This window comes from Mustela nivalis (genome assembly GCF_964662115.1).
Source record: "Mustela nivalis genome assembly, chromosome: 5".
In the NCBI taxonomy this organism is placed as follows: domain Eukaryota; kingdom Metazoa; phylum Chordata; class Mammalia; order Carnivora; family Mustelidae; genus Mustela; species Mustela nivalis.
Genome location: NC_139024.1, coordinates 148,413,364 through 148,436,724, shown reverse-complemented (window position 1 = coordinate 148,436,724; position 23,361 = coordinate 148,413,364). Strand labels below are relative to the sequence as shown.

Here is a 23,361-nt window from a genome sequence, read left to right as displayed (position 1 = left end):
TCAGTGGTTAGCCAAAATAAAACAGTCGCTTTTCTGCAGTAGTAAAATAAAAGTAGCCAGTTATTCCTCTAAAACTAGGCCATGTGCTCAGCGTGGCTGTCAGAAATGGCCCTGAGAGCATCTCCAGTCTCTCTGCTAGAGAGTTCTGAGGTGATTTTTCTGCATGTGTTTGTCACTTCCCGTAAACCTTTATGCTCTCCTGCATTTCAAGCACGATGCAGACTGGGCAGGAAAGCAGAGACCCAGCCTCTGCCTGGGGGCACTCGGAGTGGGCAGGAGATGGTGTCTCTGACCAGACCCGACGCCCAGCACGTGGCAGGCATAGGAGGTGGTGTGGCCGGGAGGCACAGGTGCAGTCCCCTGTAGCGTCCCTTGAAGTGGACAGGTGCCCTGAGGAGGACTGGTCATGAGTATCCGGCGAGTTTGAGACGGGGAGCTCAGGCACAGCCTCTCTGGGGGGTGACATTTGTGTCACGTGTGAGCAAGAACATTCCTGGCACACAGAGCAGCTTGTGTGACGACTCTGAGGCAGGAGGGAGTTTCAGGAGTTCTTAGTGGACAGAAAGAGGGAAGGGGAAGCCACACAAAGTGAACAGAGGCCGTGTCCTGCAGACGTTTGGTATTTCTTCCAAGTACAATAGGAGTCATTGTAGGACATTAAACCAGAAGAATGGTAGGAAGTGTTATGTGATGTGATGTGATGTGATGTGTTGTGATTTGAAAGCATAAACTGGAGGGACAGAGGGAGAGGTAGAGAGATCCAGAACCAGGTCTTGATCCTGGCTTTGCCATTTCGTCAGTCTTGTGGGCAGTCGACTCATGTGGGAATGGGGCTAATCAGTTTGACCTCACCTTGTAGTGAGGACTGAGCAAATCCAGGAAGCTGTTGAGAACCGTGTACAATGAAATAGTAGTTCCCTTCTCCCCGTAAAATACATGAGTAACGTATTCTGCAATCAGTCGCTGGTGGCCTTGGGGACATCCTTACCAAGCCCAGTGGCAGCCCCATGAAGGGATGGGTGTAGTGTCCTGCTGTAGACAATTTTGTGTTTCTATCTGAGATTGATCTGGCCCATTCAGGGGGTGGATTAATAATGGTGGCTTTGTTAATAACTCGTTCTGACTAAGATTATGTTTAGTCTGTGTAACAGATGTCCCCCCTCCCCGTCCCCTCCGCTGGCTTGATGTCTTTTGAAGGAGAGAACTAAGTTGCTAATGCAGTACTGCTGTTGCTCATTTACTCACAATTCCCAGCATTGTTAGAGGGAGAATCTGCTAAACTCAAAGCCTCTTGTTTGTGTCTTGGAATCTCAGACTAAAGACATTTTCTTCACCTGTCCATTTACTTGGACTTTCCTATTGTTTCATCCCTGTGCTGCCAAAGTGAGCACTTTCCTGTTGTTTTGAATCTCTCAGCCTCTTCCACAAATAATCAGATTTCCTTTGTAGTTTTGAGACCATTTTATTCTCAGAAATTCCACCATAATGATATTCATGAGGTCCATGCTGTGACTTTGCCTACCCGATAAAAGACTTGTTGGTTTCCAACCATATAAAATAGTACATGCAAAGAAAACACTATTTAGTTGTATGGGGTAATAAAAATGATCCAGACGGGGCAGCTGTCCCTAGGGGCTTTGTAGCATGATTGCAGCCTTATTTTAGCAGTCTGAAACCGTGACTCAGTCTCACACTTTGCCTGTAGACACTTGTGCTGTGGGATGGTGGCCAGCATTGTTTATAGGGAGGTAGACTCGCAATGTGGTTAGGTGTTTGTTTTGCCTTAGGTTAAAAAAAATTTTTTTTAATAAAAATATTTCAAGAGCTATTTAAGGTTCGCAGCAGAATTGAGAGGAAGACAGAGATTTCCCATATACCCCTTGCCTCCCTCCGCCTCCACCCCCCTCTGCCTCCACACCCTCCCCCAGAGTGGTCCATTTGTTACATTGTAACCACCCGAAGTATATAGTTATTATTAGGTCAGGTTCACTCTTGGTGTTGTACACTGTGGGTTTGGACTAATGTACAATGACATAAATCCATCATCCCGTCATTCATGATACTGTCACTGCCCTAGAAATCCTGTGCTTTTATCGACCCCTCTCCTCCAACCCCAGCAACCCGTGGCAACCACTGATCTTTCTGCTGTCACCATAGCTTTGCCTTTTCCAGAACGTCATCGAGTTGAAATCATTCACTATGTAGACTTTTCAGACTGGATTCTTTCCCTTAGTAATATGCATTTACGCTTCTTCCATGTCTTTTTGTGGCTTGAGAGCTCATTTCTTTGTAGTGCCGAGTTTGAATATAATTTAAGATCTGTCCGTGGATCCTGCCTGAAATGCTGTGAGATATACATGGGCTTTAGTTTACTGTCCATGGTGAAGGGTGCAAAAAAGCCCTCATGCTTCCTAATAGGATCACATTGCCATGAATGCTTGCCACAGACACATTATTGCCAGGGGCTCGGAAGCAGCTCCCGTGTCTGTATTGTAGATAGGAATGAGGGATGTCATCCTGCCTCCTAAAACGTCTTCCGTATATCAGAGATGGGAATTACCGGAATTGTAGTTTTCACGCCTTCGTGCTTGGACCCAGTGTGACTCTGAAATTAAGTGGTCCCGCACAGATGTCTGACAGTGTATGTGGGCTGCTGAGTCAGGGTGTCTTGGTCCCGCAGCCCTCGAGGTGGCGGGTCCTTTAGGCTCTCGAAGTCCATCAGCATCTGTTGTCAGGGCAGCAGCTCATTCAGCGGTGGGGGAAAGAGAGGATTACAGGTGCAACACACGGCTGACAGTGCGAGATTCGTGAATCCTCTCTGTAACCCCACTGTTTCGAAGGGCTTCATGTACATTGATTCATTTAGTCCCCACATCTAAGTTCCCATCAGTAGAAAGTGGTGGGGACAAAGAATGGGGCCGGGGCTTCTGGATCCCTGCTGTTCACGGCCACCCCGGGCTAGACTCATAACGTGCCACTGTCTGCCCCACTAGGATAGTCAGCTACTATCCCTGCTCTGGTGAAGCTGTGGCATGTAGCGTGATGTAGGACCCCCTAATGTAGAAGCATCTTAATTGGGGTCAAGTCTGTTAGTAGCAGATAGACTGAGAATTAGCCTGAGAAGGGCTTCACAGAGGTGCTTAATTCTTGATTTTAAGTCAAGAATTGGCACTTTGTGCTGCAGTTTTTTCTGAAAGCCTCTCTGCATGATGCGTTTGAAGACACAGCAAGGAAATTGCCCAAGAGCCATGTTTTCTCTGCTTGATTTTGTTTTGGTTAAGCCATTGTGAGTCCTTGCCAGGTTTTGCCCGGCTGGGAATTGCCACTATGGCGATGGGGGGGGGGGTGGCGGAGCGGGGCAGGAGCTCCGTGAAGAGTGCTCCACAGGGGTGACCCTGCCCAGGGGTTTCCCCGGGGGCCTCAGTACACAGCTGTAGTCAGCCTTTACAGTCCGCTGTAGTCAGCATTTTGTTAGGGGAAACAATTCGGGTGTGACTTCAGGAGAAACAACTCGGGTGTGACTTTCCTTGACAATATTAGGAAAAAAGGCAGGGAATCTGTTACTGATGATAGCAATCACCTGTAATCATGGGTCACTTGTACAACTTTCCACTGCTTTGTGCACCCTTCGTCATCTTGGAGATATGTATATAGACCATAGGAGTATCATTGTGTTGGATTAAAACATCATGTTGGGTTAAAACTCTGTGGATGCACTTGTGTACTCACCTCAAACTTTGCATTTTATTGGAATCTTTTTTTTATATTAACCAGATGATTATATAGAAATTATATATACACATACATATGTGTGTGTGTGTGTATGATTTTTTTTTAAAAAAGATTTATTTATTTATGTATTTGACAGACAGAGATCACAAGTAGGCAGAGAGGCAGGCAGAGAGAGAGAGAAAGAGAGAGGGAAGCAGGCTTCCTGTGGAGCAGAGAGCCCGATGCGGGGCTCGATCCCAGGACCCTGAGATCATGACCCGAGCCGAAGGCAGCAGCCCAAACCACTGAGCCACCCAGGCGCCCCGTGTGTGTGTGTGTATGATTATATAGAAATTAACCAGTTGATTATATACAAATGAAACTTTCCTCTGAAACTTCTACTTGGCTTCTGGGCAGCAATTAAACAAACAAACAAACAAACAAACAAACCACTTGCAAAAGGCGGTTTCCTTTTTAATACCGGTCCCTCAGAGATGGATACTTTTGTAAAGAGTTGGGACTGGATCCTAGCATTTTACCTCTAAAGGAGGCAGAGCCTGGCCAGGACCTCGGAGGAGATCTGTAACTCCTCCAGGACTGGTTAAGAGTTCACAGACCACCACCCACCCTCCGACTGCTCTGTGGGGAGCACGGGGCCGGGGGAGATTTCCAGACTGACCCAGGTAGTAACCGTGAGAAGGGCAACAACAGTGTTTTGCTCTCTCTTGTCAGTACTTCAGGCCACCGAATGTGGCGGGTTTCCCCAGGCCAGCCAGTGGTCCTGTTCTCTGTGTGCAGCAGCGCGGCGTCCTGTAGTCCGGTGCAGTTCTGACACCTGCCTACCTGGAGTCACTGTCAGATCCCACCGGTGTGGGGCTCAGCCCCACAAGCTTGTCCTCCTCCTCTGTCCCCACCTCAGATGCCAGTGTGAGTCCTGGGTTGTCACCTGCCATTCTGACTGAGCTATCACCCCGTCCTCAGGTGTGATAATTCATTACAGAAGGTCAAAGAACTCAGGAACAGTCTGTTGATGAGGTTGTCAATGTATCATGTTTATCATTATTATCCTGATGTAGCTCAAGTGGCCGATGGAGGAGATGCATGAGGCAGGGTGCATGGGAAGGGGCACACAGTGTCCATGTCCCGCTCTGGGGAAGCCTCCCTCCCGGAGCTTGCAAGCTGGCCACGCTCTGACCCCCACCTGTTAGGATGCTGTGAAGGCTCATGATGACTGATGAGGGCAGGATTGATTAAGCACAGGCCATCGGTGATTGGTTCAACCTCTAGCCCTCTCCCTTTCTCTGAGGTGGGGGTTTTTAGATTTTAGGGTCAACTTGAATGCCTTTAGTTTTGTTTATTAAAAAAAAATTTAGCCAACAAAATTTTTATTAGAAGCATATTTACAGTTCCTTGTGTTATAACAGAGGTGAACCTGGTCTCCGGTTGGTAATCCATTGGCTGGTTGACTGGGTCCTTTAACCGGACTGCATGGACAAAAATGATTTGTCAGCCATTTGGTGGACACCAACGGGCTTTAGTCAGTTCCAAGTAGAGGGTCCTCACTGCATCCTTCCTGCTAACTGAGTGGACACGGTCTGGCCTGGATCGTTACAAGTCACGTCTTGCTAGGTAGCAGACAGATTATACACAGTTGTGCAGAAAGAAAGCAAGGATTTAAAAATTTAGCATTTTATTGTATTATATTTGCATACTCTTAGAACCCTAAGGCTGTTTTTGGAATCATCACAATTTTAAAATAATACCACTAATTTTATAAGACCTGAATTGATTAAGGAAACCTCCCATGCTCATTGTAAGATTTTGGTATTACTGTATCTCAGAAGTTTATCGCTTCTGCTGTAAAGTTGATACGTCTTTATTGCAGAAGGTGCTCTGGACAGTGACTAACAGAAAGCAGCTTTTGTTCTGTTTTAAACCCCCTTGTGTCGCGGTTCTTTAGTGGACTTCAGGAGGGAACTGTGAACATGTGACCTGGCCTGAGGGCGCCTCTCGCGCCGGTAGGAGAGGGAAGCGACTCTGTTTGCCGCCTGGGTTCCGGTTCTCCTGCTGACCTCTGCCCTTTCGCTGCCAGTTTTCCTGCCTTCAGCAGTGCTTCACGGCCTTCCGCCGGAGGCATTTACTTCACAGACTGCAAAAATAAATGGCAAGTTTGTAAATACAAGGTCACTTTTAAAATAAGGACTCTTACAAATGTGCCTCGTTATCCCTGTGGCCACTTTGCCAGCTGTCACGGGAGTTTCCTTCATCCGGAGGTCAAGGCCGCAGTTCTGGTGTGATCCGCTTGCTGAGGTGGGCTCCCCTGTGGGCCCTCACCCACCTGCTCTTGAGTCTTTTCTGGAAAATTTAATATAGTTTCGTTCTTAGGAAAGTGTCCAACTTCATACTTACTTATCTAGTGATCTCCAAAGGGTTTTCTTTCTGTTCTTTCCCTTCATTATACATGTTTAAAAAAAAAAACAACAACTTTTTTTATTTTCTTAAAGGATAAAATCCTGTCTTAGAAGTGATGTCGTAGGCACAGATCACTGTGGCATCAGTAGTAGGCACCCGCGGGGCCCCCAGCACTGCAGCAAGCAGAACGGCAGGGCCCCTTGCTCAGTCTGGGGTCCCCCCACCTGGAGCTGGTTGCGCTGGTCCGCACTGCCCCGGCCCTCCCCGCCATTCTCCTCTGCCCAGCGAAGACATCTGGGACTCAGTACGCGCCGTATTCAGTGTAATGCCTAAGGATTCTTTTTTCTTGAAAACTCATGTCTGAACACTGAAAACATTGGAACATTTTGAACTTTCTAAAGAGAGTGTAATGACATCCATGTATCTGTCGGTTGTGCTCTAACAGTTACAACGTTCTGCTCTCCCTGCTTGTAGAGCGTTACTTTTAACGACATGAATTTTCTCTTTAACCAAAAAAAAAAAAAAAAAAGTGCTCTCATTTTTCAGCTCTCAGTAACTTTTTCTTAGATGAAACAGAGTTTGAGCTATGTTGGCATTTTGCGTGCGTCCTCCTGGACGGATGTTTGTTGTAAGAACAGCACTAGCATCTAACATTTATTGAGCAATGACTGGGTGCTAATGGTGAATGATGTTGGCCTTGGGGCCACATGTTATCCTTCAACAGCCCTGAAGGATTGCTTTTCTATCCCCATTTTATTGACACAAAAACTGAGGCTCAGGGGCGCCTGGGTGGCTCAGTGGGTTAAGCCGCTGCCTTCGGCTCAGGTCATGATCTCAGGGTCTTGGGATCGAGTTCCGCATCGGGCTCTCTGCTCAGCAGGGAGCCTGCTTCCTCCTCTCTCTCTCTCTGCCTGCCTCTCTGCCTACTTGTGATCTCTCTCTGTCACATGAATAAATAAAATCTTTTAAAAAAAAACAAAAAAAACCCTGAGGCTCAGAGGCATTGAATAAACATGCCCAACGTCAACACAGATGGTGGCAGAGCTAGAGTTGTCTGGCTCCCAGTCCTGATCCTTCACCACTGTCCTGTTTTACTTACAGAAATTCCAGGGGTTCTGGGCTGGCCCTGTCGGTGGAGCGTCTGACGCTTGATCTCAGGGTTGTAAGTTCGAGCCCTGTGTTGGCTGTAGAGATGACTTAAAAATAAATTCTGAAAAAAAAAAGAAAGACATTCCATGTGGTCATGCCCTAAGGACATAATGCAAATACACCAAAAGAGAAGAAATCAAACCGCCAGTCTTTCTGTTCTGGTGTAAAATGAATTGCTTTTCTTTTTGAGTTTTATGGCAAATGAAAGCAGGTGAAGTGGATTGATATTTTTTTTTTTAAAAGAAGCAGCTTTCTGTGAAGGAATAATCAGATTATTGGGATTTTATTACACATGATTTGAAGTTAAAATTTTAAACTCACAATGTATTAATTTAAGATAATTAAAGCCGTTTTAGTCTCCATCCTCCTCAAGTCAGTCTTCCGGTCTGCGAGGGGAGTACTGTGCAGTCACCCCACAGCACCCAGCCGTCGTGGTGGGGAGGCCGGGCGTGTGGTGTGTGCCAGTCAGCGGGGCTCACGGAGGCCTCCTTGCCAACATCTGCCGGCTCCCAGCAAGTGGGAGAGCAGCGGAGCCCCAAATCAGAACTTTTAGAAGTCTGTTCCACTGAGGACGTCTCTCCAGAGGCTAAGCGGTGGGTGGAGCCCTTGCGGGGACAGTGTGGCCTCTGGATCCGTGGGGTCGCGGAAAGCCCAGGGATGCCTGAGGGCGGCAGAGCTCGCAGGTGTCGGAGTGGGGAGGCCGGCGGCAGAGACGGAGCCGAGGAGTAGGCTCTCAGCTCAGGGTTACCTTAAACTGTGATGCGAGACACCGGGCACTACTCGTCAGTCAGAGACCCTGCAAGTGGCGGATCCAGAGAGACCCTCTCCTTCCTCCTCCGAGAGGAGCGGCGTGGGAGTGCATGGCAGGAGTCTGCTGGCTTTGGAGACTCGAAGCAGGGCCGTGCGCCAGAGATAGAAACACTCAGTCACAGGCCAGGTGAGCACAGAGTGCTGCTGGAGACCAGGGAGGACAGGAGGGACTGACGGCCTTTCTCTGAGGGTGCACTGAAGACCCCCCCCCCCCACTCTCAGCCCCTCCACGGCCAGAGACTGGGAGACTGCCGTCTTCATTCCTGTCCTCCAAAGCTGTGTGGAAAGTGTTCAGGGAAGCAGATTACTTAGCCTCTGGCCCCTGGCAAGGGTAGTGCAGTTCCATCTTTGACAAAGACATTTGAGAATCACTGAAACAGGCCCCTCCTCCAGAAAATCAGCAAGAACATCCAGCTAAGACCAAGTTTACTGATTAATGAGCCTGCAAAACTCCAGTGCTAGAGGAATACAGCACATAGAATTCATGTCTTTTTCCCCATGATTCATACAGGAATTCAGTAAAAGTGGCAGAATATAAAATCAGTGCACAGAAATCAATTACATTTCTGTATACCAACAATAAGAAAGAGAAATTACAGAGTTAATCCCATTTACAATTGTACCCAAAACCATAATGTACCTAGGAATAAATCTAACCAAAGAAACAAAGAATCTATATTCAGGAAACTATAGAACAATTAAGAAAGAAATTGAAAAAGACAGAAAGAAATGGAAAAATGTTCCATGCTCATGGATTGGAAGAAAAATATTGTGAAAACAACTATGCTACCTACAGCAATCTACACATTTAATGCAATCCCTATCAAAATACCATCAACTTTTTTAAAGAAATGGAACAAATAATCCTAAAATTTGTATGGAACCAGAAAAGACCCCAAATAGCCAGAGGAATGTTGAAAAAGAAAAGCAAAGCTGGTAGCCTCACAATTCCAGACTTCAAGCTCTATTACAAAACTGTCATCATCAAGACAATATGGTACTGGCACAAAATCAGACACATAGATCAATGGAACAGAATAGAGAGCCCAGAAATAGACCCTCAACTCTGTGGTCAACTAATCTTCAACAAAGCAGGAAAGAATGTCCAATGGAAAAAAGTCAGTCTCTTCAACAAATGGTGTTGGGAAAATTGGACAGACACATGCAGAAGAATGAAATTGACCCATTTCCTTACACCACACACAAGAATAGACTCGAATGTATAAATGACCTAAATGTGAGACAGGAATCCATCAAAATCCTTGAGGAGAACACAGGCAGAAACCCCTTCAACCTCAGCCCTGCAACTTCTTCCTAGGCACATTGCCAAAGGCAAGGGAAACAAGGTCAAAAGTGAACTATTGGGACATCATCAAGGTCAAAAGCTTTTGGATAGCAAAGGAAACAGTAAACAAAACCAAAGGACAACAAGCAGAATGGGAGCAGATATTTACAAATGACATATCAGATAGAGAGCTAGTATTCAAAATGTGTAAAGAACTTATCAAAGTCAGCACCCAAAGAACAAATAATCCAATCAAGAAATGGGCAGAAGACTTGAACAGACATTTCTGCAAAGAAGACATCCAAATGGCCAACAGACAAAAATGCAAAAGTATTGAACATTAGTTGGCATCAGAAAAATACAAATAAAAACCACAATGAGATACCATCTCACACCAGTCAGAATGGCTAAAATTAACAAGTCAGGGAATGACAAGATGTTGGCAAGGATGTAGAGAAAGGGGAACCCTCCTACACTGTTGGTGGGAATGCAAGCTGGTACAGCCACTCTGGAAAACAGTATTGGAAGTTCCTCAGAAAGTTGAAAGAAGAGTTACTCTGTGACCCAGCAATTACACTACTAGGTATTTACCCCAAAGATATAAATATAATGATCAGAAGGGGCACCCCAATGTTTATAGCAGCAATGTCCTTAATAGCCAAACTATGGAAAGAGCCTAGATGTCCATCAGCAGATGAGTGGATAAAGAAGATGAGGTATAAGGTGCCTGGGTGGCTCAGTGGGTTAAGCCTCTGCCTTCGGCTCAGGTCATGATCTCAGAGTCCTGAGATCAAGTCCCACATCAGGCTCTCTGCTTAGCAGGGAGCCTGTTCCTCCTCTCTTTGTCTGCCTGCCTTTCTGCCTACTTGTGATCTCTCTCTGTCAAATAAATAAAATCTTAAAAAAAAGAGAAAGGTATATATACACAGTGGAATAGTATGCAGCCATCAAAAGTTGGAATCTTGCCATTTGAAACAGCATGGATGGAACTAGAGGATATTATGCTAAGCAAAATAAGTCAGTCAGAGAAAGACAATTACCATATGGTCTTACGGATATGTGGAGTTTAAGAAATAAAGCAGAGGATCATAGGGGAAGAAAGGAAAAAATGAAACAAGATGAAATCAGAGAGGGAGACAAACCAGAAAACTCAGGAAACAAACTGAGGGCTGCTGGACAGGAGAGAGGGATAGGGTGGCTGGGTGATGGACATTGGGGAGGTCATGTGCTATGGTGAGTGCTGTGAACTGTGTGAGACCTGTACCCCTGAAACCAGTAATATAGTATATGTTAATTAAAAAAATGTTCAAAAACAAAAAAATGAAGGGAGCAATCCTTTGTTAGCTGAGATGCCAAACTATTGTGAGAAGAGCAGATTAAAAAAAAAAATCTAATACACGTTGACTCAGGCTCAGAAACTCCCAGGCCCAGGCCCAGGCCCATTGTCTCAACATGTGAAGATACCATGTTAAAAAACGCCTTTTGCTAATAAACTTAAAAAAAAAAAAATAAAGGAGGAAGGAAAGCAATACATGTCCTTGGACTCATCTCCAGGAGACAGATGTCATTTAACTCTGTATCTTTCAGATAGAGGCTATGGCAGTTTTCGATGTCCAATCAGTAAAGTGGTTAACACATGGACGAGAAATCCCTCTTTCAGAAGACACTGATCTGTTGCGTCTCCTGAAGTATTGACTCATGTAGGACTCATGCACATTGGGGTGTTTGGGCATCTAACTTCTGAGTAGCTAACTGTAGTTGATGGGGTGCAAATAGTGAACAGAAGATGCCTTGTCCTGTAAATCTTCCAATGGGAGGTTTGACGAAGGCACTCCAGCTACATAGGGTTATGGTGGTAATACGTTATTTATACTGCTTTATTTCAGTTGTTTGTTAATCTTTCCTTGTCTAGACTACCTATTAAAGGACAAACTCTTCATTTCAAGACCTGGCCCAGTATAGGTCTGCCTTATCTTTTCAGTCCTGTTTCCATGTGTGTGTCTCCTCTAGTCCTATCAAATTCCCTTTCTGAATTTAGTTGACTTCTGAAGCTTTTGAGGGTTTGACCCTTGTTAACCTCCGATTGAACTTCCCTATATGAAATGCTGGTCTACAGAAATATCTATTTTTAAATAAGTCATTGAAAACAGGCGAGATTTTCTTGCCACCAAATTTTGGGATTGTGCTGGTAATCAAAGAAAATCTTCACATCTGGATTATATTTGACTCAGTAATGTAAAAAATTAGTTCTGAGTTCTTCTACGTAGCACGTGACGTGACCTGTGCTTTGGGGAGTTGAAAATTTAAGGCTACGTGAGATTCAAAGATAGAATTTCTGAAGCCTACAGGACTTGATGTGCATGAAGGAGTGCTAAGCTGTTTTGTTGACCACAGAGATCCTGAGGTATCCTGTCAGCGGTGGTAAAGGCCAGGGTGGTCTCCAACAATGCTTGTGGAATTGAAATAATTGAATTGAGCTTTGAGCCATGTCTCAAAGTGGGGAAATTTGGTCAAACTGGGGAGACAGAAATGGCATCAAGGCATGCAAAAGACAGGGGTAGTGTGGTGAATATACCTGGTTTGAGTAACCTTGAAGAGATCCGTTAACTTGCTTATCCTGAGAGAAAGGCAGCTTTGGTGTTTGGCCAAGTGGAGCTACTATCCAGGTACATCAGTACCTCTTTTTTTTTAATTTCTTTCGTCTTTTTCTTTTTGGAAAGTGGGAGAAGTTAAAATTTATTTTCACATATAATAAATGTTATGGAAATTTTTTTCAAACGATACACTTACTGAAAATAGTACATTTCATGTAAAAATCACTTCTTCATGGACCATACAAAATTATGAAATGACTCAAATAATTCCCACCAGGGTTTCTAACATTATATATTACTGTGAAGCAGTTCCTGAGTAGGAAGAGGTTGGAGACATTCTAGTCCAACCCCCTCATTCTATTTTATTTCATTCTTTACATTTTGCATGTGGTCCTCAGGTGGCGTGGCACACAGAGACCACAAACAGAACAGCTAAGATTTATTGAGGGAATATTGAGTTCCAGCCCCACAGCACATCCCTTCTTTCTCCAAATCCTGCGATCTAGAAACACAACCTTGTTGGCTTCTGAAACATCAGAATGTGCTCAGTTTATTTCTTTGGAATACACACACACCGAAAATCTCATGATAACTTACAGAGGATCCTGTGATTAGAAACAAGGACTTTTTTTGAAGATGAATGAGAAGGCGGGCAGTGAAGAGCTCTGGTTGCTACCCAGGCCGGTCCCTGAGTGTCCACGGAACCACTTTCTGATGAGTCAGCATCAAGCCTGGGCCTGTGGGTCTGTGAGGTCGATGTGAAGGGATGTTCTTTGTACTTGATGGAATGTTTGGCCAAGGACGTTGCCTCTTTCTGAGCCATGCCATCATCTGTAACAGGCTGGACCTTACTGAGAGTTTAGGAAACTCTTTGTTAAGCCTTTACCGATACAATCACCAAAGGCCTTAATTTTAAAAAATATGAATTTTGATGTTTCTGATAGATGGTTTATATTATTCATTCTTTTTCATATATATATATGAAAACTTTTATCTTTACATTGTAATAGCGTATTCATTTTTTTCAAGGGGTAGCATACTATATTTAGTTATAGTATAAGTATTACTCATATTGGAAAATTTTTTCTTCACAACTACCAGCAAATGTCATGTAGCCTCTGGGGATTGGGGTAGTAAATCATGGTTCTGAATTAGGATGACTTAGTTGCTTGTCTCTTAATTCACATCTCAGGAAATCTTTACCAGTTAATGAAGTATAGTTTTGGTTCACGAAGAGACTTGCTTTTCCTTATTTAGTAAGGATCTTTGTTCTAAACTAAATGGGTATAGTAAATGTGGATAGAAGCAGGTCCATTTAGTGACTTCCCTTTTCCTCATGCTCCCCAGTCTCCATTCTTTTTTTTTAAAAGAGAGAGAGAGAGAGAAGAGGGGAAGAAGGAGCAGAGGGAGAGGGAAAGAAATAATCTTAAGCAGATTCTACTCCTAGCACAGAGCCCGACACGGGGCTCGATCTCATGACCCTCAGATAACGAGCGGAGCTGAAAACAGGAGTCAGGTGCTTAACGGACTGAGCCATCCAGGCTCCATTTATTCTTAAATAGTGCTGAGAAACACAGAAAAACGAGGCAGAAGCATATTGCCATTCCCATATGTGCTGTCTTTCTAAGTGAAAGGGATATATTTTTAAAAATATTTATAATGCTGAAATAAGATTGGTTTCCTAAGAAGAATAAGGGAAACCACATTGGAACGTCAGTGAAGGTTGGATAGCTTTATTGTTAGCTCAGGAGGTCAATATACTATCGGTTACAAACCAGCATGTCTTTGCTGCTGCTGCTGATTATTACACAGACGTGGCCGAAAGGAAGCTCAGGAAAACTCTAGAAAGATCCCTGGGAGTCCTGTTAGCTCATTCTGTCCCCAGTATGTTACTCGGCTCATCATAGTCTTAATGTGGAATGTCTATTTTATTTTATTTTTTAACTATTTATTTATTTATTTGACACACAGATCACAAGTAGACAGAGAGGTAGGCACAGAGAGAGGAGGGGAGGCAGGCTCCCCATGGAGCAGAGAGCCTGATGCGGGGCTCGATCCCAGAGCCTGCCTGGTTAAAGGCAGAGGCTTTAACCCACTGAGCCACCCAGGCGCCCCTGGAATGGTTATTTTATTAACTTGGTCCATGCTGTTTCGTATGATTACTTTATTATAACTCCAGTGACTTGTCTGTCCTTTGTTAAATAGAGCAGTGATTTAAATGGCTCTTAAAAAATAAAGCAAGTAAAATAAGAGAAGGTTTAGTCAAAAGTACTGTGCATGATGTTTTCATTATAGCTATACCTGCTCAGAACAGATGCCGTCCAGAGCACTGCTGCACTTACGGAACATTTCTTGGCAGAAACCTCAAAAGTTTATGCAGTGAGCAAAGGTCCCGTAGCTTTCTTAGAATGAAACGCACTCGTGCATTTTTCAAACAGAAAAAATCCTGTTTGAAAGGGTAGATAGAATGTTGAGTTTTACTCGACGGCAGCCAGAGATGCCAGGTTTTCCTCTCTAAAACTGGAAGATTAAAAAACCGCATTCCCATTGTGCCCAACTGTCTGAGGTGATGACCTACGGGGATCCTTTCGGTGCAGTCCTAGAATTTCAAGACGATTATGGGACTGTCGTGGTTTTCTTTGCCTAATTTAAAACTTCAGAGTTGTCTACCTGATTTTACAATCCGTGGACATTCTTCCCTTGTTACTGAGCTCCGGGTTTTATCTAGGGCCCTCAGAGCTCTGTGCAGAGCGTGGGGCCCAGTGCTGGAGAAAGGTCACTGTGCTATTTTTGCCTGTACCTTTTGATTTCCATGCCCTCTGCCCTGGAAAATCCGTTTTGTTACTCTCCAGATTTTATTTCTTGTGGAGAAGGAATAAAGCCATGGGAAAAATTCCCTCATTTCTTTCTTTCTTTTTTTTTGAGATTTTATTTATTTATTTGACAGAGAAAGATCACAAGTAGGCAGAGAGGCAGGTAGAGAGAGGTGGGAGGAAGCATACTCCTCGCTGAGCAGAGAGCCCGATATGGCGCTCAATCCCAGGACCCTGAGATCATGACCTGAGCCGAAGGCAGAGGCTTAACCTACTGAGCCCCAGGTGCCCCACCCCCTCATTTCTATTTCATGATAATTTCACAGTTTATGAATGGGTGATACTAGAGGTTGATTAAAAACAACCACATCAGGAAGGCTACTACAGACTGTCATAGGATTGCATTGCACAAAAATCATTGTTCAGCCTTTTAATTTTGTATACACAGAAAACATTTGCAGAGCGGGTCAGCCTGCTGGTTTGTTACTTTGAAAGCTGTTTGCTTTTCAGAGTTTTCTCCAGGTGGTAATTTCAGCTGTTTTGGGGAAAGTAACATGCAAAAGTGAACGTTTAAACCGTGTGGCTGGTGGTGGGAGAAGGCTGTAACTTGCTCTTAAATTTCTCTTTAGTGTTGAAATATGGGGAAATAGTTGAGAGCCGTGGCTTTTACTTATTTAAAGAGTTATTCATTCATTCGAGAGAAAGGGAGGGAGTAGGGGGAGAAGCAGAGGGAGAGAGAGAATCTCAAGCAGACTCCCCACCAAGCACAGAGCCCATTGTGGGGCTCGATCCTATGACTCTGAGATCATGACCTGAGCTGAGACCAAGAATTGGACGCCTAATCATCTGAGCCAGGCAGGCGTCCCATTAAACAGATTTTATCACTTGAGGCAGTAAAGTGAATTTGGCTTCTCATCTTTGTAAAATAGAATACCTTTCAGATCATGTTATCAAGATGCTGAGTTTCCCTTATGTTTTTTTTTTTTTTTTTCTCTTTCATTGCTTCCCTTTGATGTGGCTGCTGTGTTGACAACCCTTTCTACTTCGGCTGCTGAATTTTTGTTTCCATCATTAAGGAAACCTCCCAAGGTAAGCAGTTGATGTGGAATTTTGCGTGCGTGCATACTAAGTGTGCAAACAACCAGGACTTCATTCATCACAGTAACCCATGTGAGAAGAAAAATCGACATTTTAATTAAAATTTAAACCATGAGAAAACAGTAAAGACATAAAATTAGAATGCTCCTCTAGATTTGCAAAACATTTTCATACATTATTTCATTCTTGGAATTAATGCTCTGGTCCTCAGAGCAAAGCAAAGCAAGTTCTCTTTGCTCTGGCCAGTCTTCAGTGGTTTGTTTACCAGAGAGTAACCCGTAAGTTAGAGAGTAGGTAGGGGAAAGAATCTGAGAAGGGGGATCTGACTGATCAACTCCTGAATAATTGAAGGCTGATTTTGTTACCGGTGAGTATTTTATTGGGTATCAAAGGGATGCTGAGTGCCAAAAGAATGAAGAAATTCAACCAGTCCCTGACCAGTAATGCTGGTTATAACTTCGGTCTCTGAGATGGAATCAAGACAGGCTGATCACCCCCACTCTCCATTACATGGTCAGAATCTAAGACATGCTGGGGGAGGGTAAGGCATCTAGAGTAGATTCGGCTTACTTGCCTCTCAGGCTATAAAGAAAAATGAAACTTAGCTTTTACAAGTGGAAGCTCACCAAAATGCTAAATATTATCCTTTATGGTTACTGAAGGCAATATAGGAATTGTCCTTGGCACTAACGTTTCAGCTCTAGCACGGAAGGTCCACCTGGAACAAATTGCATGAGATCTTTTAAGAACGAGGAAATATATGATGTTATAGAAACGTAAGCACTAGCGTCAAGCCAGCCCTGAGGAATTAGAAGGTTCTCCCTGAGCACTTCCTGACGTGGACATAGTCCCAAAAAGCTGCAACCAAAAAGGTGTCTCTGCTACTCGGAAAGATGTGAGTTTCCCCCTGAGTAGCTCTTCCTTCCCTTGCTGTTGGTCCAAGAGCTTTCAGAGCAGATTGTCGACCTTGTGAGGCATTTAATTCTTTCCCCACAGAAAAAAGCAATGAAATCCTAAGCAGTTTGACATATGGCTCTTTGGTGAAGGAGAAGCACTGAAATTAAGGGTCACAAAAACACATTTTAAAAAATCACTAATCTCTTTATACATAAAGATTTTCTGGATTATTTTCTATTCAGTATTTAGAGCTTAGTGATTTCCTGAAGGGTTCTATTGATAGTTCCTAAGAAGTACCATGAAATTTTCAAAGTAAAATTAATGTGAAATCACCACATTTAAATATATATATGTATATGTCATAAGGCATATCTGAGAAGTATAAATATGGTCTTGAAATAAGTGACACAATAGAGCCATATTTTGAAAAAAGACATTAAAATAAATAAGGTCTTTTCTTGCAGAAACTGTAAACATTACAGCAAACAGGAAAGGGAAAAGTGTTTTTCATGATGATTACATAAATGAAATCTTACTGATTTTAAAGAATGAGAGTTTTTGCAAATGACATATCTGATAAAGGGTTACTATCCAAAATCTATAAAAAACTTACCAAGTTCAACACCCCAAAAATAAATAATCCAGTTTAAAAATGGCCAGAAGACATAAATAGACATTTTCCCAGAGAAGGCATTCTGATGGCTAACAGAGAGTGAAAAGGTGTTCATCAACACTCACCTTCAGAGAAACACAAATCAAAACCATGATGAGATCCCACCTCACACCTGTCAGAATGGCTAAATGAACAACACAGGAAACAACAGATGTTGATGAGGATGTGGAGGAAGGGGAACCCTCTTGCACTGTTGGTGGGAATGCAAGCTGGAGCAACCACTCTGGAAACAGTATGGAGGTTCCTCAGAAAGTTAGAAATAGAACTACTCTGCAACCCAGCAATTGTACTACTACATATTTACCCAAAGGGTACAAAAATAGAGATTTGAAGGGATACATGCACCCTGATGTTCATAACAGCGCAATGAACAATAGCCAAACTATTGTATTGAAAGAGCCCAAGTGTCCATTGACCGATGAATGGATAAAGAAGATGTAGATATATATACAGTGGAATATTATTCATTGTATATATTGTATATATACAATGGAATATTATTATTTCATTCAAAAGAATGAAATCTTGCCATTTGCAATGACGTGGATGGAGCTAGAGAGTATTATGCTAAGCGAAATAAGTCTGAGAAAGACAAATACTATGTGATGTCATTCTTATGTGGAATTTAGGAAACAAAACAGATGAACATATGGGAAGGGTGAAGAAAAGAGAGAGGGAAACAAACCATAAGCGACTCAATGATAGAGAACAAGCATGAGGGTTGATGGAGGGAGGTGATGGGGGATGGGATGACTGGGTGATGGACATTAAGGAGGGCACTTTTTGTGATGAGTGCTGGGTGTTATATGTTAAGTGATGAATCACTAACTTCTCCTGAAAACAGAATTATACTAGATTAACTAGATTGACTAGAATTTAAATAAAAATTTGGATAAAAAATAAAACTGCTTTTTAAAAATGGAAAAAAATAACTAAATAAAACAGATTTTTTTTTTGACATGAATAATTAGCAAAATCATGAAAGACTGGTTGGTTCAATTTAAGAAGAAATTTTTCTGGGAAGGGGGCAAAATGCTATATGAATGAGACCTGATACTGCATTCTAATGGGGGTGGGAGGGAGAACATAGGCACAATTTAGTATAAAATCAGTTGTGTTAAGGGCCACAAGAGGCATAATATTCATGGAAGTCATAGGATGAAGGGTCTCATTCTGACTTTTGCAGATCTGAGGACAGATAAGACTGGAACTAATATTAAAACTTACGCATGAAGGCACTGGAGAAATTCCAAGTTGGTGAAGAATTATCAAATAAAATCCAAGAGATGGTGGAAATTTAGAGAGGTCAGCCTGGTTTTTGAGTGTATGCCATTCACATAGAGCAGCTTAAAGGCAGACCAGTGTTTCTAACTGCCTCATGTGATCTGGCGAGCCTAAGAGGGCAAAAATGTTGGAGTTCATGACCTGTACCCCTGAAGCAAATAATACATTATATGTTAATAAAAATTTAAAAATACATAAAAAGAAATGTTAGAGTTCAGAGTTTATCAGAGGTAGAATCCTTGGTAAACTGTTTATACTTAGGGTTGGCTAAGTAGATAGAGATGCAGCTTTGGGTGCTGTAAAAAGATGAAACAGAACTAAACCTGCCTTCACATGGATTACTGTGTGGTTATAAGTTCTTTACATGATCAGGAAGTCTCAAGCACTAAAATTAGATCAAAGTGATCCTAGAATGGGACATTCCCACAGGCACCTGGCAGAAGCAAGTGTAATCCCAAGTCTCTAAAGATTTCACAGACCATTTAAAAAAATATATTTTATTTATTTATTTGAGAGAGAATGAAAGAGAGCAAGCATGAGAGGGGGGAGGGTCAGAGGGAGAAGCAGACTCTCTGCTGAGCAGGGAGCCCAATGTGCGACTCGGTCCTGGGACTCCAGGATCACGACCTGAACAAAGGCAGTTGCTTAACCAACTGAGGGACACAGGTGCCCCTCCACAGACCATTTTAAAAATACAGTGTCTGGCACACAATTAAAGAGGTGCATTACAAGATAAGGCAACATGAACGGGAAATAGCAAAAATAATAAAAAGTAGAAATAGACCCACAGGTGCTTCAGATGTTCAAGCTGTTAAACATGAACTTTAAAGTAACTATGCTTATTATATTTAAAGTGATAAAAGATAAGACTTCAAAATGTTGGGAAGGACTAGAAATTACAAAAAAGTGACCAAACAGATTTGGAAAATAACCCAGTAGAAGTTCTCACCCTGACAGTCCCAAAACCAAAATTGAGAACTAGTGTTTGGGTTTAGCAGCAGACTTGATGCAGCTGAAGAGAGAGTTAGATAACTAGAAGATAGGTTAGCAGAAATATCAAAATGAAATGTAGAAGAGACAAATTGCGCTGGAACAACTGGATGTTAGCATTCAGAGAAATGAATTTAGATACAAACTTTATTCCCTTCATAAGAATGAACTCAGTTTGGATTGTAGGCCTAAATATGAGATGTAAAACTGTAAAACTTCTAGAAGATAGTGTGGGGGAAATCTATGAGATCTTGACGTTGCTGGCGACCTTTTAGATGCAACATCAAAATTATGACCTATAAAAATAAAATTGATTAGTAGAATTCAATAAAAGTACAAACTTCTGCAAAGCCTCCATGAAGAGAATGAAGAGAAAGCCACAGACTGGGAGAAAAGGTTTGTAAAACATATCTGATAAAGGACGCTTATCCATCATATACAAAAAACTCTTAAAATTCACCAGTAAGTAAATGAACTACCCAATTAAAAGATGCAGAAGACCTGAACAGACACCTCAGGAAAGAAGGTGTACACATGGGAAACACACAGATGAAAAATGGTTAACATCAAATGTCATTAGGGAATTGTACATTAAAACAATGATGAGATGCCACTGCACACCTCTTAGAACAACTAACCTCTTGACAATACCAAGGCTGGTGAGGAGCTGGTGTGGAGAGCCAGGAACTGCCATTCATTGCTGGTGAGAATGAAAAGTGGTCGAGCTACTTTGGAAGGCAGCTTGAAAGTTTCTTACAATGCCAGACATACTCTATGTCATCATTTAGCTATGTAATAATGCTTCTAGGTTTTTACCCAGATGAGTTGAAACTTTGAGTCCATACAAAAACTATACATGAATATATACAGTGGCTTCATTTATAATTGCCCAAAACTGAAAGCAAGCAAGATGTTCTTCAGTAAGTAAATGGGTAAACAAACTGTGGTATATCCATACAATGGAATACTGGGTGAATTAACAAGCCATGGAAAAAACATGAAGGAACTTTAAATGCATACTGATAAATCAAAGAAGCCAATCTGAAAAGGCTTTATACTGTATGGTTCCAACTATATGACATTCTGGAGAAGGCAAAACTACAGGCATTACAAAAATTATAGTGTACCTGGGACAGGACCCCACAAAACATGGCAGCTACAGAATGATGGTTGGATGTGTGAGGAGAGGAAAGAAAGAAAGAGAGATTTGCTGGAGCAGAAGGACACTCACCAGTTGAGCAGGAAAAATGGTTCGAGTCCAGCTAAGTTTTTACTCCCCTTCACTGATGGACAGAGCCACTTTGCTAGATTAAGCCAGAGAACACAGTGTGTCCTGATTCCATTCTCAAGACAATCCAAATATCTGACTGGTCCATCATCCAGATGCATGTGTCTGGCTTGACCCCGAAGTGCCCATGAGATTTTATAAACCTCACCAGCACCATGGATTCTCTTGTCATTGATTTGTATTTTAAGGAATATTTTTTTGTGTAGTTGGTTTGGGCAGTTGTTGAAATTTTGTCTAATTATTGAAATTTTGTCTGATTATGTGGTAATGGTAAATATGATCGTCACCTACCTGCAATATGTGCTGTTTCTACTATTGTAGGGATTTTATGCATTTTACTAAGAAATGTTCTAAGGTAGGGTTACTGATTAGGAGAAGGGAGGGGCTGCCCTTCTGACTATTTGGGTGAGTTCGCACTATTCTTACTCAACTGTTGTGCAGGTGAGGTCTCATATTCTTTATATTTATCCCTGGTACTGTACTCTTAGAATGCCATTTCCATTGTTACTATTAATAGTATCTATCTTTAAATCAGTACTTAAAATATTCCAGATTCACTTTAAATCCAAATTAAAATTCAATGAAAACTTGGTTGTCTTCAAAGAGAAAAAAAAATCAGTGTTGCCATGGGGAGTGAGAGGAGAGAAGGGGTGAATAGGTGAGGCGTGGGATGTTAGGGCACTGAAACCACTTTGTGTAATACTATAATGGGGATATATAAAATCATGCATTTATCAAAACTCAAGAACTGTATATCTCAAAAGAGTGAATTCTAAGGTAAACTATGGGGATTAGTTATTAATGATTTATCAGTATTGGCTCATCAATTATAACAAATATAACACACTAACCAGGTTACTAATAGACGAAACTGATGGGAGGTACCACAAGAGGAGGTATATGGGACCTCTGCATCATCTGCTCAATTTTTCTATATACCTAAAACTGATTAAAAAAGTCTATTATTTAAAAAAATAATTTATTGTACCAACAGAATATAAAAGAAAAACCATATGATCATCTCAGTAGATGCAAAAAAAGAACATCTGACAAAGTTCAACACTTATTTATGAACAAACGTGAAACAATCTAGAGAGACGCAGAAACTTAATGTTGTTAATGGCATCCTTTAAAAATCTACAGCTGTCATCATACTTAGTGATGAAGGACTGACGACAAAGATATTATTTTAGGCACTTCCACTTAGCATTGACTGCATTTCCTAGCCAGTGTAATAAGGCAAGAAAAAGAAATAAAAGATACTCAGAGTGGAAAGGAGGAAGCAAAAGCATCTTATGTACAGGCAATACAGTCACATACCTGGAAAACATTAAGAAATCTCCAAACAAGTTCTTAGAACTTATAAATGGCAAGGTGGCAGGGCAAAGGTCAAAATTCAAATTGTATTTTTCTATACTATACCAATGAACAATTAGAAAATAAAATGTAACAGAAGCCGAATAATTTACAGTAGCTTCAGAAACATTCAGTACTTAAGGATATACTTTAAAAGTGCACAAGACCTTTTTATTAAAGCCTCACATATATTTGGTCATTTCATTGTAGATGGATATGCCAAGAGACGAGCATCAACTGTGTTCACAGAATGACAGGGCACAGAGCTGGACATGAAAGGGAGTCTTGGGTGACAGATCTAGAAAGAGGTTGAATGCAAATCCAGCTCTGGAAGGCCTTGATGCCTTCATTGTGTCTCTACCACTTATTTTGACCAAAGCAGTGGACTAGTTTAGGCTTTGCTTCAATAGGTTAACATGAAAGCAGAACATAAAGTTTTGGTTGTAGGAGTAGGGGAGCTGGAGATGGTGTTCCATAAAACGTACCAGAAGAGAGGTAGGAAGGGCCTGCGCTGATGCAGTGCCAGGAGACTGGAGAAGAGGAAGGGTCCAATTATCAAAATGTTGCAGAAAGAGAGTATCCAGGACTTGGATCCTGAGGGCATATAAGAGACAATATAACAAAGAGGGTCAGAGTGGACTTTGGAGTTTGAAACAGAGTGGCTGAAAATCCAGCCGGAGTTCAAGAAGAAAGAGCTGGTTTGGGGCAGGGAGAAGTTGATGCGTTGGGTTTGAAAATGGGTTGAATTGGGAATGGTTGGGAAAGCATCGGGTATGGAAGCCCCGCAGTTACGCGAGGTTTGCAGTCTCTGCCCTAGGAAGGTCGGGTAAATTCTGGTACGGAGGAGAGAAGAGATGGAAGGAAGGGGTATCTATTACGTCGTCCAGGAAGAGAGGATTGAGAGGGACAGAAGACAGGAGAGAGTAGAGTCTGGGCCTTAGGAAACAGCCTGCTGTGGAGAGTGCGGAGCGGAGGAAGAACCAGTAAAAATGAAGGGACAC

At 42.3% G+C, this 23,361-nt stretch overlaps 1 protein-coding gene across 4 annotated transcripts in view; it reads left to right on the top strand.

The window, feature by feature from the left end:
• The window catches only part of KIF13A (kinesin family member 13A), a 204,354-nt gene that overhangs the window by 68,558 nt on the left and 112,435 nt on the right, over positions 1–23,361 (top strand). For all 4 annotated transcript variants that reach the window (XM_082731796.1, XM_082731795.1, XM_082731798.1 and 1 more), the window contains exon 3: positions 15,851–15,863. In XM_082731796.1, the coding sequence (XP_082587922.1) occupies positions 15,851–15,863 (13 nt within the window). The remainder of the gene's footprint in view (positions 1–15,850; positions 15,864–23,361) is intronic.